The sequence below is a fragment of the Dermochelys coriacea genome, chromosome 6 (genome assembly GCF_009764565.3).
Source record: "Dermochelys coriacea isolate rDerCor1 chromosome 6, rDerCor1.pri.v4, whole genome shotgun sequence".
Classification (NCBI taxonomy): Eukaryota; Metazoa; Chordata; order Testudines; family Dermochelyidae; genus Dermochelys; species Dermochelys coriacea.
The window spans coordinates 64,338,688-64,355,379 of record NC_050073.1 but is presented as its reverse complement, the minus strand read 5'-3'; the positions used below and the strand labels follow the sequence as shown (position 1 = coordinate 64,355,379).

At 41.0% G+C, this 16,692-nt stretch overlaps 1 protein-coding gene across 7 annotated transcripts in view; it reads left to right on the top strand.

Moving 5' to 3' along the window:
• Nucleotides 1–16,692, top strand: part of STARD9 (StAR related lipid transfer domain containing 9) — a 184,268-nt gene that overhangs the window by 59,830 nt on the left and 107,746 nt on the right. For all 7 annotated transcript variants that reach the window (XR_006282342.1, XR_006282341.1, XR_006282340.1 and 4 more), the window contains exons 4-7: nt 8,828–8,944; nt 11,381–11,413; nt 11,510–11,571; nt 12,254–12,366. Coding sequence is in view for 4 of the 7 variants with exons in the window: in XM_043517537.1 (XP_043373472.1) it covers nt 8,828–8,944; nt 11,381–11,413; nt 11,510–11,571; nt 12,254–12,366 (325 nt within the window). In the remaining 3 variants the exon portion in view is untranslated. The remainder of the gene's footprint in view (nt 1–8,827; nt 8,945–11,380; nt 11,414–11,509; nt 11,572–12,253; nt 12,367–16,692) is intronic.

The window sequence follows — 16,692 nt, the reverse complement described above, 5'->3', positions numbered from 1 at the left end:
ACACCTGCCCTAGCCCAACGCCAGCACCCAAACTCCCTCCCAGAGCCCTCACCCCATCCTGCATCCCAACCCGCTACTTGGTGAAAGTGAGTGAGGCTGGGGGGAGTGAGTGATGGAGGGAGGTGGGAAGGGGTGGGGCCTTGGAGGAAGGGGCTGAGCAAGGGTGTTTGGGGGGGGTCCCCAAAAATTTTTAAAACAAAATGGGGGTCCTCAGGTTTGTAAAGTTTGAGAACCGCTTTTATAGAAGATAAAACTGATTGATTGATTTGAAAAAAAATCATCCAGTTGATGACCGTTTCAGGTAACATTCATTGGGCCAAATTCTTCTTAGTAATATCAGTTCCAATGGAGTTACTATGAATTTACTCAAGACTGGATGTCTTTCTACAAACTATGCTCTAGCTCAACCAGAAGTTATGGGCTTCATGTAGGAAATTACTTGGTGAAATTCCGTGGCCTGTGCCATGCATGAAGTCAAGACTAGATGATCATAATGGTCCCTTCTGGTCTTTAAATTAATGGATCTGTGAATACTCTGGTGTAACTGAATGCAGAATTAGTTACTTTGTGTCTTGATTTTTCCAGTTACCCTTCTATCTTAGGGAGTTGCTTTTTTTTTTTTTTTTTTTTTTTTTTAAATAACATGTATGCAGTGTGTTTAGCAGTAGATAGCGATTAGTTCAACTGTGAGATAAATTTAACAGGAAGGAATATTCTTGCAAGCAGCAACTACTATTTATACTTGCTTGGTTAACATCTTGTGAGCATGTGTGAAAATGAGAAGAAAAGAGAAACAAATCTTAACAGAAATATAAGAAAAGGGCAAACAGTTTGAGAAGTTGGAGAGAGACTAGCATGCAAATCAAGGGGGAAGAGGCAACATAAATTAAGAAGGGAGCAAATTCATCTCAGGTGTAACGACTTACTTCAGTAGTTACAAGTTATGAATTTGGCCCTGTATTCTGAACACCAAGTGCTGGATTTCAGCTGCATAAATTCTATTAATAAGGAATTCTTTGTCTTTAAACCTTGTATGTGGAGTTGAGAATATACTCCTTAAATCGAATTAAAAGCAAAAGTTATCTTTACTGGTCAAAGTTTCCCCAAAAATATTGTACAGTTCTGACAACTGTTGTGATGTGTTCAAACCTCTTTGGTTAGAAGTTTCAACAAATATCAGCCACTGCTTTTAGGGAATTCTAATATAAACAAGATATGTTTCCTATTAAGCAATGTTCCCCCCTCAAAAATAGTCATTATTTGTAATATGTTCTTCACAAAATAGTTATTTTATAATTCTGGATATAATACTGTGGGGGTTTTTTCCCATGAAAACATAAGATTAAAGTTTGTAAAGAGCCATTTTATTTGGACTATATTTGATGAGAATTAATAGCCAATAAAGAGAGAAATCCACTTGTGAACTGTAAATCTGTTTTGAAAAGAGAAACAAAATATTTAATTTCTTTCACTTTTGAATAATAATTAGCAACACAGTTACAAACACATTTGCCAGGGCTGTTATCACTAACTAAACTTACACCATATGAACCACTTGACTTGAACCTATTGTTGCTATTTGATGAACCTTGCCTCTGATGCTACAGAATTAGGAGATTTCTTGGGTCTTGTGGTGGTTGATTATTGGAACAACTTATCTGAAGAGAAGTGACACTAAAGAGAGGTGTTTTTTAAATATGTTTCTGTGGTACCTGTCTGAGCGTGAGGTTTTTGTCCATTCAAAGTTAACATGCCAAGTGTTCATAGTCTACGCAAGCTAAGATTAATTCCCTAAATTGGAACTCTGACACATGGCACGCTTAATTGAACACTTTTTTGTTTTCTATATTAAAAAAAAACCCTTTTTTAAAAAAAATTTTGGGTAATGGGTAAAAACTAGCTGCTTGTAGTGACAAACACAGGCTACTTATAGAAAAACTCTGGTGCATTTATATTTCACTTGAGAAATTACTAATATTTATTTTTATATAATTTATACAGTATCTAAATGGTGCTGGCCATTTTTTACACAACGTTGGAAGGAAATGACCACTGCCGCAGAGTCTATAATCTAAGGAGAGACCATCCATTAAAGACTAAAGAAACATAGAGGAATATGAGGAAAATAATTGTGTCCAGAGGCTTATGGGGTGGTATTTCTTAAACTTTAAATTTAATTTTTAAAAATAAATAGTATGAGTCAGAGCAAGCGTAAAAGTGAGGGGTGAGCTGGTGGGAAAGGAGGTAAGAACATAAGCCAAAAGGGGAAAAAGATAGGACAGAAAGGAATACAATGAATAAGAATGGGCAGTGACGATTGTGGGTAGGACACTGGGAAGGTATGCATGGTGCCTGACATGACATAGAGTATGCAGGTACCAGAATATTAGGGAGAGAGAAGGTGGATGAGGTAATATCTTTTATTGGACCAACTTCTGTTGGTGAGAGAAACAAGCGTTCGAGCTTACTGTAACCTCAAAAGCTTGTCTCTCACCAACAGAAGGTTTGTCCAATAAAAGATATAACCTCGTTCACCTTGTCCTATGATGTAAAGTATAAGATGAAAATCCAAAGCATTCATTGGATTCTGCCACAACAGTCAGCTGTGAGTGCTGCCCAAAACACAAATTTTATATTCCCCTGCAAAAAAAGAAAGTTGAATAATATGGCTCTATTTTTGTAGTGATCCACGCTTCAACACATTAGTTAACGTTTTTATATAGTGCCATAAGCATGCATGGTGCTTTTCATAACAAAGACACAGTCCTTGTGCTGACTTACCTACCGTCTTAACCGTATAATTCATATAGTCTGCAAAGAAATGTAGTTTTTGCAAGTAAGAAGAATAGTGGCTTAGACGCTTAGGGTACTGAATCACCCCAGTTAACACTCTATCATCTTGAGGGCCCACGTGTCTGCAGGTCGAGAGAGAGAGAGGTTCTGGCTTCTGGTAGGTAGGGCTAACTTGGGACTCTTGGAAGGAACTACGCCCATCCAGTTTGCACCAATTTCTCCTTCCATCTCAACTTGTGGCCCTGACATGACCCAACCTCCAAGACCAGGAACTAGCAGAGGGAAGGTATTGGGATCTGAAACTGGGAAGGAACCATGTGAAGGCAGCAGATTCTCCAGGCACAGATACAAGCACAGAAGGTTTGTGCAGAATAAGCTTGAGTGTGAGTTTAAAGCGCAATAGCTATTTGACCCTAACTCCCCATGTGGACACTTTTATGCTGCACTAAAAGTATCTTTGTGTGCTTTAGCTTAGTTCACTTTCTGACTGCTTGGGAGGCATGATCTGTTGTTCAGTGTGAGGTCGTATAAAAGTTAAGTTGGTGGGAGAGGACTTGTTTAGAAAAGGGAAAGAAAAATGAAGGGTGGAGAAATAGTGGTCTTGCTGTGAAGAAAGGAGGGGAGAGACAAGATTGTTCTTTCTAAATGCTGTGGGAAACAGTGCAAGTTAAAAATTCAATCCACACTCTTGAGTGACATAGTTATACCGACCTAACTCCTATATGATCTAACAGAAGGGCTTCTCCCATCATCATAGCTACAGACTCTTGCAAGGGGGAGAGTATCTACATCCACAGAGAAACTTTCTTGTGGATGCAGGTAGCATCTTCACTGAAGTGCTATAGTGGGGCAGCTGTGCTGCCACAGCGTTGTAAATATAAACAAGCCATTAGTTACTGATGCAAATCCCTAATGTAAAGGCTTAAATAGATTTAAGTTATAATGGTATATCTTTCCAGCATAGACGAGGACTATTACTTATAACTGTCTCTCACAGCAGGTGGTTAGTGAAGCTCTGTTTCTGGTTGTATGCTAAGTTAACAGCTAAGAAGACTGCCTGCTTTAAACCTTCGTATGTAATATAGTTTGTGCGCGTTAGATTGTCCTTGTGTATTTTTAAGGGCTGCATAACTCCTGTTGCAGTCTTACTTCCTGTTTCTTGGGAACAGTGCAACTTCAGACATAAGCTTTCATAGTGTGGATCAGAAAATTTACCTGGTGTACAAATATTTAAAGGCTCACCCTGTTTTGTACACTCGAATAGGCATGGAGCCTTTTGAGATGTTTAGATAATCAGTCGTTATGCCAGTCAGTAAAACATCAACAACTCTTACTTCAGCTTTAAATCTTCAGATTTTGACAGGGCCTTGACATTGCTGTAGAAGCAGCACATTCAACCCCTAGGAAGGAGAATATCATTTTTGACCAACACTTTGAGGTCTGCATAGAGTGAGCTCTTCCCCAGGTCATGTTCACCATTCCTTGTTTGGAAGGACAAATTTCCCCTGAGCTAGACCTCAAAATGGAGGTGGGCAAGAGCAGGTACATAAGACGAAAAAGGTGTGTGTGTGTGTGGGGGGGGGAAATCCCAGAAGATCTCTGTTCTTTTACCCCTCAACAAAAAAAAAAAAACAGATCCATATTTCCATTAGCAAGGATGTGGAGGATTGCTAAATGTGATGGGCAAGAGTGGAAATGGGGTGTGCTACCCCATTACTTTAACCCTTGGTCAGTGTATAACTTTAGTACAAAGAGTTAAACACATTTTGACCTTGTGAGATTGATCTATAGGCCCTGTCACATCAAGGAGCCCGCGTTAATTTCCTACCATGATGACTCAGTCCAAGAATCACAAAAATAATGGTTTGACTTATGATTATTAATACTCAGATGCTTTTCCAACTTTGTTACTTAATTGTAACTTTTTAGGGGAAAAATGGCCTAATTTGTATTGTGCTGATGTAATGAGTCTACAAACACAGGGCCAAATTCTTCCTTCAGTGCTCCACAGAAATAATGGGATTACAACAGAGCATCTTAGAAGAGAATTTGGTTTACAGCCTTTTTTAGTCAGTGTGTTTTAATAAATAGCCTGCCTGAGATTGATCACTGTGCTCTAAAGCAGAAGTAGCTAATAGCAAATCAAACATTCTTTGCTGCCTTGATCCCAGATCAGTTACTTCCAAGTGCTGCTTTAATTCAAACACTGTTAGAATTGTTGCTGAGCAATTAGACCTAAATACAGTGATTCTCAGTTCAGAAAACACTTTGGTGAAATCCAGAACTATTTTAGAACACAATAGGGATACTTTTCGGATCAACCACTTTCTAAGCTGCAACAGCGCTGTGGTTGAAGAAACAAAAACATGTCACAGTTGCCAAAGCACAGCAGTACCACCAGTCAGCAACTATTGCTATGTCAGAGTTTTGGGAGACTTGAAGTACTTTTCTATTAAACTTTTGTTCCCTGAAGCACGTACAGGGCTCAGTTCTGCATTCCTTACTCTTGAGTAGTCCCCTTGAAGTCCATAGAACTGACTGTGCGAGATAAGAACTGCAGGATCAGGCCTATATTCTGATTTGATATTTATTCAATTATTTTTAAAAGAGCATTGCCTTTTCCATAGAAACCAATGAGTTAAATAAAAACAGATGTTGAAACACTACTACAAAGCAACTTCCAAGCATACTCTAACCCCAAACCAAATCCCTCTCGTTATATTTTCCCACAGCTCAAAGAAGGCCTCTTGGTCAAAATACTGCCTATGATCTTATTTTATATTTCAAATTTGTATGATTACAAGGAGCACATTTTTGAAAAGCCTTGTGGTGTCTGGGTGCTTTTAGGAGAGAACAGTGTGACAAGAAAATAGTTTCCCAGTGCCCTGAGAGAATATGAAGTTGCAACTGCATTCTGCTGGACAGAAAGAGAATATATTTTTAATAGAGGAAAGGATAATAATTAATAACATTTATACATCAGAGTTTTTAAAGACATCAACCTAATACATTCTATGCCTGAATAATTTACCATCTTTATTTAATAATAAAAAAAGTTCAAGATAGGAGACAGGACAGCAGTACAAGAGTGGGTGAAATCCTGGCCTCAATTAAGTCACTGGTGTGATGGGGCAAGGCCAAATGGCTATAGGAAAGTAGTGAGAAACAGGTATGTTGGCCCCAGGCTAAACAAATCCCTGTTACCATGGTAACCAAATGGCAGTTGCTCCAGGTTAATCAAGACACCTGGGGTCAATTAAGATCCTTCCAGAAAGCAGTGGAGACAGCTAGATTGATTGGGTCACCTTAAGTCAATCGGGGCTGGCTGAAACTAGTTAAAAGCCTCCCAGTTAGTCAGGTGGGGGGCATGTGTCAGGAGCTGTAGGAGAAAGCCATGCTGCTGGAGAAACGGAGTAGTACAAACCCTATCAGGCACAAGAAAGGAGGCCCTGAGATAAGGGTGACGTAGATATTGAGGAAGTGGAGGCTGCTGTGGGGAAGTGGCCCAGGGAATCGTACTTGTCCTGTTTCCAAAAAGTCAGCTACCAAGAGCTGTTACTATCGGGGTCCCTGGGATGGAGCCTGGAGTAGAGGGTGGGCCAGGGCTCCCCACTCCCCTCCCCTGCCCTCTCCAACTAATCACTGAGACTGGGAGACAACAGAGACTTTGTGAGGGAGGATAGGTTCTTCTCCCCTCTCTTGTTGGCTTATGATGAAAATGGCTCTGTAGACTGTGACCCTTGCCTCTAGAGAGAGAAGGACTACGTGGAGGGTCACAGGAGCCTCTGAGGCTAGCATAATCCACCAGGAAGCGCAGAAACCACTGAGACAAGGTCTGAACTTTTTCATGCTGGGTAAAATGTCCATTGACTTCAGTGGCACCAGGATTTCACCTTCTAAGTATGAAGAAGACATAGAGCAGAAACTGGAAAAGGCGACTAAGGGAATGGAATATTCAACAAGAAGGGAAGGAAGAAAAAATTAGGGCAGAGATTACAGAGGACCTTGTAGGTGAGGATGAGGAGTTTGCATTTGATGTGGCAATGATTAAAAAAAAATGCAGTTTCAGCCTATTGGATGATGGCGACCTGTTGTTCAGCATTGCTCTCTTGTCGTTTGTATTAAAGTGTCTGCCTGTGTTTTCACTGTGGTTGGTTGGTATATGTTGGTAAAGGTGTTATGTTATGAGGCAGGTCTGTCTTCCTATTTACATTGTACCATGTTTGAACCTTCAAGGGATTGTCATTCCTGACACAGAATACTTTTGTTAGACGACATGCCACTGATCCACCAACGATGAGCTGATATTTGACTTCTGGCTCAGATAGTTTATTATTAGAGAACACAAAGAGCTAAGTTGTCCTTGATTAATGAAATGTGTGAATAGTTTCAGCCTTCAATGGAGTTGGAACTATAATGAATTTTCTGCTAAGAATTGGCATCTGTGACTTGAACTGTAATATGACCTGCAAATTAAGTCTCAAGAGTTTATTTTTGATAGCTCTGATTATTATTCTTGCTTGGGATTGGGGTAAATTGGTTTTCCTTACAGTATATTTGTTTTCTTTATCCACCATTGCTAAATTTAATACATTTACCTGTCTGTGAAAGAAACAAAAGTTGGCTGAATCTTTGCAGCGAGTATGGTATGTAATTGTGTGTATATACGGGTTAACTTTCTACATGAATAGAAAAGATTTTTATACTTACAGTATTTTCTTTGAAAGACTTCAGCTGTACTGAGTTCATTTATCGTGTGCTGGAGGGCTTAGCAGTTGACAGCCAGCACAGAGGGGACTCCATACCCCAGTGTACCTAGCAGAGGAGATGACCTCTCTTTACACTGCAGTGGAGTGGGGATTTGTTATGTTGGGGATAGGGTCAGTGGGTTTGGGCAAAAGTAGGAACCGAGCAGCAGGTAACCTCTGCTACTTTCTGCTGTGTCTAGCAGTAGCCAGCTTTTGGTCTTGTGGATTGTGACGCCCAACTCTTTTTTTTTATTATTTTTATTATTTATTATTTGTATTGCTGTAGCGCTTTGGAGCCCTAGTCATGATCCAGGATACCGTTGTGCCAGGTGCCTCACAAACACAGCACAAAAAGACGGTCCCTGTCCCAAAGAGCATACAATCTAAGTATAAAACAAGAGATGACAGATTGGGGAAACAAGGAAAATTCAACCTTACCCAAAGAGCAGTTAACAATGGTTCACTGTCGCACTGGTAGATGTAACTAGTTGGGTCCTGCAGGGATCTATCCTGGGTCTGATACTATTCCATATTTTTACTAATGACTTTGATAGTGGAGTGGAGAGTATAATTGTAAAATTTGTGGATGACGTCAAGCTAGGAGCAGTTGCAAGCACTTTGGAAGACAGGATTAGAATTCAAAATGATTGTGACAAATTGGTCTGAAACGAGAGACAAAAATTCAGTAAAGACAAGTGCAAAGTACTACACTTGGGAAGGAAGAATCAAATGCACAGTTACAAACTGTTTCAGTGGTAATACTGCAGAAAAGGATCTGAGGTTATAATGAATCACAAGTTGAATGAGTTGATGTGACACAGTTGCGAAAAAGGCTAATATTCTGGGGTATATTAACAGGAGTGCCGTATGTAGGACACGGGATGTAATTGTCCCACTCTGTTTGTCACTGGTGAGGCCTCGGCTGGAGTATTGTATCCAGTTTTGGGCACCACACTGTAAGATGTGGGGAAATTGGAGAGAATCCAGAGGAGAGCAACAAAAATGTTTAGAAAACATTTAGAAAACCTAAAAGGAAAAATAAGTGGGCATGTTTAGTCTTGAGCAAAGGAAACTGGGGGGGGGGGGGGCCTGGTTACAGTCTACCTTTTTTATCTTGTCCAATTTCCACATGTTTGTTAGTCCCATGAAATATGTTAGTAAGCAAATGGGATAGAACTTCTTATCATTTAGACTTGAGAAAAATAGACTGATGTTTGAATGGCAGTGAGTGTTTCCAAGTGTTTGCCATCATCACTGAGTGTATTTTTTTCTTTTAATAATTCCAGGTTTTCCAGGACCTCGGCACATCAGTGCTGTCTGGTGCTTTTAAGGGGTATAATATCTGTCTTTTTGCATATGGACAGACGGGTTCAGGAAAAACGTACACAATGATGGGAACTCCAGTGAGTCATGGTCTTCATTACCCTCTTTTGTTTTTTTGTTTTTTTATCTGTTTATTAAATTGAATTTCATGATTAAGATCCCAATTAAGCAAAATGTTTAAGCATGTTTTACTTGGAATTACTTGTGCTTAAAATTAAGCACATAGCTAAATAATGTAACAAAAGCTAAAATCATAAAAATATGGTATAATTATATTATATGTATGTTGGCTTGTATATAAAAATGATATTATTCCTTTTGTAGACTGTGCTCTTTGGTTGTTGCATGTGTGTGGTTTATCTTTTAGTCTAAAAAAACCCAAGTTTTCTACCATGAACACTTACAGTTCTTCGTAGCAGCCAGCCTGTGCATCTACAAAATATTTTAATGTCACTTTCTTTGATAATCAGACAACCATGTTGAAGTTAAATTACTTTTGCTAATTAAAATTTGGAATAATTTTGTGCCATCTTTGCTGCGTTTTTATGAGAAGACTTTGCTGTCCATTAGGGAACAGTTTGAGGTGACCATATTTGCTTCATTTCCAATTACTAAATGAATTTGAAGGAAGCTTTGGGGGGGGTGAAACATTAGCAATGCTCCTCAAAGCCACTCAATTCTAAGATATTTGAGTTATGGGGCCCCACTTAGTGTGCCTTTATGTGTTAAAGCACCTAAACCAGTGGGTCCAGTGGAAGGGTTACTGGCTTTGCTGATCCAGAGGGAAAGGTAGTTCATCTCTCTGAAAACCTATATATATATTGAAGGGGAGTAAATTGTCTCTAAAGCAGTGTTTCTCAACCTATTTACCATTGTGGGCTGCATATGTGTTAAGTGGGCTGCATCCAATACTATCTGTATGGCCCTGAGGATGTCATGTGGGCAACGGCTCTGTGCTGAATGGGCAGCAGGTTGAGAACCATGTTTTAAGGAGACAGCAAGAGCAGGTCAGTACCTCCCACTCCCTGAGAGGATCACTGCTTCAGGTAAAGGGTAGGGGAGAGAGAGACCCTCTTCAAATAAAATTCTTTGAACCTATAAAAATGGTCCAGGGTTGGTCTGAACTTTGGGTACAGTTTCTATTTGGTTCTTATTTTTACTGAACTGGTTCTGCTGTTCCTTGAATGACCATATTAGCTTACTAAAAGCACCACCTGACAGGCAGCTGCAGGGAGATTTTGCCCATCTGATACCTAAGGCCGGATTCTCTTCCTGTTCTAAATCAAGACTAGCGCCATGGAATTCAGAAGAATTATACTGATGTAAAACTAATGTAAGTGAGAGGAGAATCAGGTCACTAGTGTCTGATTATCTTGGACATATAATAGCAGTTTACAATGACCATATCTTATGTTGCTGCTGGATTCTTTGGTGAGAGAGTGATTTGTGCGTCAGGAAGAATCCAACTTCGATCCAATATTTAATAATTTGCATTTATTGTAAAATACTATTAGCATTGTTAATAGCTAGAAAATCAGCATGCTTGGTCTGTAAAGAACTTTCACATCCACAAAAATGCATTTATTTAGGGAAAGCTGTGTTTTCCATAATTTGTTCCATTTCAAATATACCTTCTAAAAATCTTAGCATCTTATTGCAAAGAGATTCCGAGTGGGAGGGCTGAGCCTGAAGGTAGCTCCAAGTCTTTACGTAAGCCATGTGCTGTAGCAAGTGGAGTCATCTTAGCCTTAAACTTTTCAGCAACCACTGCTTTTGAAAAATGCCTTAAGATGACTTCCAGTGAGGATAAAATTGACAGTTAAAGGTGCAGCCACCATTCTAGCCAGAGTATATCATTCCTTTAAGTCAGGGGTGGCCAACCTGAGCCTGAGAAGGAGCCAGAATTTACCAATATACATTGAGAGCCACAGTAATACGTCAGCAGCCCCCCCCATCAGTTCCCCCCTGCTCCCAGTGCCTCTCGCCCACCAGCAGCCCCGCCAATCAACACCTCCCGATTAGCTGTTTCGTGGTGTGTAGGAGGCTCGGAGAGGGAGGAGTGAGGGCATAGCAGGCTCAGGGGAAGGGGTGGAGCCAGGGGTTGAGCAGTGTGCACCCTCCGGCACATTGGAAAGTTGGTGCCTCTAGCTCCAGCTCCAGAGTTGGTGCCTAAACAAGGAGCTGCATACTAACTTCAGAAGAGCCGCATGTGGCTCCGGAGCCACAGTTTGGTCACCCCTGCTTTCAGTGATTACTTATAGAGATGCTGCAACTGGAATAGCTATGAGTTGTCACACATCTAGCACTGAGAATGCTCCAAAGCAGATTGTGTTGTGATCTCCACAATCACTGCCTGTGTATCTCTCCATGTTTTAGTGGAAAGTTGATGCTGAAATAGTTGGGCATTCCCCATAGCTTTGTTTATATTTATTAAAATGAGTTCTGACAAGAGACGCTGGGACTGTGATTATATCATATAATTGTTTTTCTTTTGTTTGTTTTTGTTTTATTTAAAGGCATCCATTGGGTTGACACCTCGTATATGTGAGGTATTTGTTTGTTTTATAAACTTGAAATTGTTTAAACTGTTGTTCATTTTCTTTTTATTTTTTTAAGAGAAAAATGTAAACTTTTGGTTTTTGCAGGGCCTTTTTTCAAGGGAGTATGATTATTCAGAGCAGCCAGCATCTTGCAGAATAGAAGTCAGGTAGGAGTGTCTCATTATTTTTGGCCATATGTTTCTAAATACTTTCAAATGTGTATTTCCATAGTCAAAGCACACAAATTTTATTTTATAAGTTTATTTCTCTTTCTCAGGGCTGTCAATCGTTTTGTTGGGGTGGGAAAATCTTGCAATTCAGTTTTCAATCCAAGTATGGTTCCTTGGATGCTGTGTGTTCACTGTTAGATCCCAAAGAATATGCATCTAAATAATAGTGGGTTAAGAGTCCACTTCTCGTTTAACTCTTCAAAATTTGGACCCTATATTTCATTAAGTTCTTATTCATAAACACCATTAACTTTGTGGAGTTTTGTGCTCTGAACAATTGAAGAGTTGGGAACAACGTTAATTAAAAGTGAAGGAAATATACTGTGTTGGCAATGCAGATGATGTATTGTCAGCACTATTTCCAACCAGCCAGCAGCAGGGGACAGCTATTTTCTTGCTTCATGACAATTGATTGCTTCTCAGCTCCTTTCCAATTGTCTGTACGCACAACATGTAAGAAGACATAATGTGAAAGGTAATGAAGATGAATGCTTTAGTTTCTGATATGGAATGTCTGTGCCAGGCTGCAGGTGCAAATTTTTATTGTCTAAAGAACAACTATAAATTTTTTTTTGTGAATAGTGGATGCCAGAAAGACATTTTATTTATTTTTCTTCAGTTTCCTTGAAATCTATAATGAGCGTGTCCGAGATTTGTTAAAGCAATCAAACCAGAAGAAACCTTATACGCTTCGTGTCCGAGAACACCCTGAGACAGGTCCATATGTGCAAGGTGAGAGTGAGTTTCTGCACGAGTTATAGATGAATGCCTATGTGCCTATTATGAATGTTCACTTACATTCCTAACCTGATATTTATTATTTCCACTCTTTCCAGTTATTAAACAGCCAACATGAAATATGTAGTTTGAGGAACTCAAAAGCCTCCCAGCAAAAATATATGGCAGAACATGGAATCTAATTCTTAATATTTGGAGAGGGTGAAATTCTAGAGCAGGGGTGGGCCAACTTTTTGGCCTGAGGGCCACATCTAGGTATGGAAATTGTATGGTGGGCCATGAATGCTCATGAAATTGGGGGTTAGGGTGCAGGAGGGGTGAGGGCTCTGGCTGGGCATGTGGTGGGGCCAGAAATGAGGAGTTCAGAGTGTGGGAGAGGGCTCTGGGCTGGGGCAGGGGGTTGGGGTGCGGGCTCTGGGGCGGGGTTGGGGGTGCAGGAGGGTGCTCTGGGCTGGGATCAAGGGATTCGGAGGGCTGGAGTGGGTTGGCGTGGAGGAGGGGGTCGGGGTGCAGGCTCCAGGTGGTGCTTGCCTCAAGCACCTCCCAGAAGCAGTGGCATATCCCCCCTCCAGCACCTTTGTGGAGGTGTGGCCAGGCGGCTCTGCACGCTTCCCTGTCCACAGGTATCACCCCTGCAGCTCCCATTGGCCATGGTTCCTGGGAGCTGTGGGGCCAGGGGCAGCGTGTGGAGCCGCTTGGTTACCCCGATGCCTAGGAGCCACAGGGGGGTCATGCCACTGCTTCTTGGAGCTGTGTAAAACAGGGAAGCTCCCGACCCCGCTCTCCGGCTGGAGCGCGGCAAGCTCTGTACCCCACTCCCTAACGGAAAGTTGAGTGCCAGATTAAAACATCTGGAGGCCCAGATGTGGCCCTGGGCTGTAGTTTGTCCATCCCTGTTCTAGAGGAAGGACTCATTCATTATGTGTGTGTAGTGAATGTGTTAAATAAAAATATAGAATATGAGATTTTCTGTATTGGATCAGGCCATTGATCTATGTAGCCTGATAATCTGCCCCCAACAGTGGCTACAATGAATGCTTCATGAGAATGTAAAACCATGCTGCTGATACCAGGTAGAAATCTGTTTCCTACTAAGCATAGCAGAAAATGGGAGTAACCCCTTTCTTCAAACTAAAATGGCCGTTTAGTTGATAGCAGTTTGCCTGTAAATCCTCAGAAGCTTCAGATTCATGTCAGAAACTTTTTGTGAAACCATGTACTTGTTTCCATTGGAATTAGTAGGTTACAGATTTCTAATCTGCTGACTTTCACATGCATATTTGCTAAAGTTATAAAGACATTCTAATGCAGTTTTATATTAAAAGTTTCCAAACTTACATCTTTATGTAAAATTGTTTCTTCCATTCTGTTTCCCTCTTTTCAGTCTTTCTTTTCTCTTTCCTTCTTTTGCTTTTCTGGTTTTTCCTCTTCTGTTTTTTCTTTCTCTTCCCTTTTGCCTGTGCCCTATTATCAGAAGTGTAATGTCATTTTAAAGTAAACTGTTGGTGCTTAAGTCATTTGATAGTGCATTATACTGAGTTTGCCCTCTGAAAAGTAATACATTTGGTCAGCGATTGACAGAAAGTGGTTTCTACAGAATCAGCGCACTACAGGCAGTAGAAGAAACTAAGTGATGTAAAAACCATATAAAACATATTAATGGTCAGGAATGGAAGAAGAGACCTTTCCAAACTGATGCAAATTATAAATATGGGTGGGTTTGTCTGGAAAGTAAATACACCCATTTCCCTTTTAATGTGCTGCTAAATATGATGTCTACACAGTGGGCAGAACTCCAAATTGCTTCTGGAATTACTGCCAGTGCCAACTCTTGGCTATTGGCCAAGTGGATTGTAACATGTTTGACACCTAGGAAGTATTCCTTTTAATGTGTAAAATGCACATAAGACAGAATTGTATTGGTTCTGGCATGTCAGATCAAATACTAGCTTGTTCTGCTTTTTAAAACATCTCCATTCCTTTTGTAAGTTTCCTTTGTTCTCCTCTACCCCTTCCCCTGCTGTTTGCCGTTATCGTGTAACCTTACGTACACAGGTTGGTGGGGGTTTTTTCTTTAGGAGAGGGAGGGAAATGGAAAATCAAGATAAATTCTGTGGCTGGATTTTTGAAAGAGCTGGATAATTTTAGAACTACTAACACTTGTAGTCAATTTAATTTGGCTTTGCAAGATATAATAATAGTACATAGCATTCTTCATCCAAGAATCTCAAAGTGCTTCACAAACATAAGTTAAGTCTCTCAACATCTCCGTGAAGTATATAAATGGTATTCACAATTTACTGATAGTGAAACTGAAGAGAAGAGGTTGAGTGACTTGCCCAGGTTCATCCAGTGACAGAGCCAATTAAAAGAATCATGAAATTCTGATGCCTAGTTTCCTGATAATCAGTCTGTCCTGTAATATTGCTTTTATTACCTGATCATTGTTATCAGTTTTCATGTCTCAGAGAATAAACTGATTACCAGCAGAGTGAATAGGGAGATTTTACACACAAATATCCTATACACGATCGGCCAGGTAGCATTCTGGTTATTTTAACTATGACTTTCTGTACCACCAGCATCCTACTAAATTCAGGATTGAAAAATAAATGAGTTGATGGTCTGATCCAGTATGGCAAACCTGTAATCCTTTGACATCTAGGAGAAGTGTACACGTTTGGCCTTCACTGTGGCTCTTTCTGTGTTTTTTCCCTGGCTCCCTCTCAGCTGGGAACCTCATTACAGATCTTACCCAGAGCCTAGTTACTGTAGAGCCCCACCAGGAGCTGCTGCTTTTTCCTGATCATTGCCCACATTGAGAAGAGTGCTTTAGACTGTTTCTTTCCCTTTTTGCTTTGCTGTCAAGTGTACATCTCCAGTGGTTCCTAGGTGGCAAATCCCAGAGTTCTCTTGATCTGGGACCTGAGTGAATCTCTTAATGTCCCAGCTCACCCTGTGGTAGGAAGTTATGCAGTTGTTTGCCAGATAGTTCTTCATTAGATAAATCTATCCTTTGTCATAGAATCATAGAATATCAGGGTTGGAAGGGACCCCAGAAGGTCATCTAGTCCAACCCCCTGCTCAAAGCAGGACCAAGTCCCAGTTAAATCATCCTAGCCAGGGCTTTGTCAAGCCTGACCTTAAAAACCTCTAAGGAAGGAGATTCTACCACCTCCCTAGGTAACGCATTCCAGTGTTTCACCACCCTCTTAGTGAAAAAGTTTTTCCTAATATCCAATCTAAACCTCCCCCATTGCAACTTGAGACCATTACTCCTCGTTCTGTCATCCGCTACCATTGAGAACAGTCTAGAGCCATCCTCTTTGAAACCCCCTTTCAGGTAGTTGAAAGCAGCTATCAAATCCCCCCTCATTCTTCTCTTCTGCAGACTAAACAATCCCAGCTCCCTCAGCCTCTCCTCATAAGTCATGTGCTCTAGACCCCTAATCATTTTTGTTGCCCTTCGCTGTACTCTTTCCAATTTATCCACATCCTTCTTGTAGTGTGGGGCCCAAAACTGGACACAGTACTCCAGATGAGGCCTCACCAGTGTCGAATAGAGGGGAACGATCACGTCCCTCGATCTGCTCGCTATGCCCCTACTTATACATCCCAAAATGCCATTGGCCTTCTTGGCAACAAGGGCACACTGCTGACTCATATCCAGCTTCTCGTCCACTGTCACCCCTAGGTCCTTTTCCGCAGAACTGCTGCCGAGCCATTCGGTCCCTAGTCTGTAGCGGTGCATTGGATTCTTCCATCCTAAGTGCAGGACCCTGCACTTATCCTTATTGAACCTCATTAGATTTCTTTTGGCCCAATCCTCCAATTTGTCTAGGTCCTTCTGTATCCTATCCCTCCCCTCCAGCGTATCTACCACTCCTCCCAGTTTAGTATCATCCGCAAATTTGCTGAGAGTGCAATCCACACCATCCTCCAGATCATTTATGAAGATATTGAACAAAACGGGCCCCAGGACCGACCCCTGGGGCACTCCACTTGACACCGGCTGCCAACTAGACATGGAGCCATTGATCACTACCCGTTGAGCCCGACAATCTAGCCAGCTTTCTACCCACCTTATAGTGCATTCATCCGGCCCATACTTCCTTAACTTGCTGACAAGAATGCTGTGGGATACCGTGTCAAAAGCTTTGCTAAAGTCAAGAAACAATACATCCACTGCTTTCCCTTCATCCACAGAACCAGTAATCTCATCATAAAAGGCGATTAGATTAGTCAGGCATGACCTTCCCTTGGTGAATCCATGCTGACTGTTCCTGATCACTTTCCTCTCCTCTAAGTGCTTCAGGATTG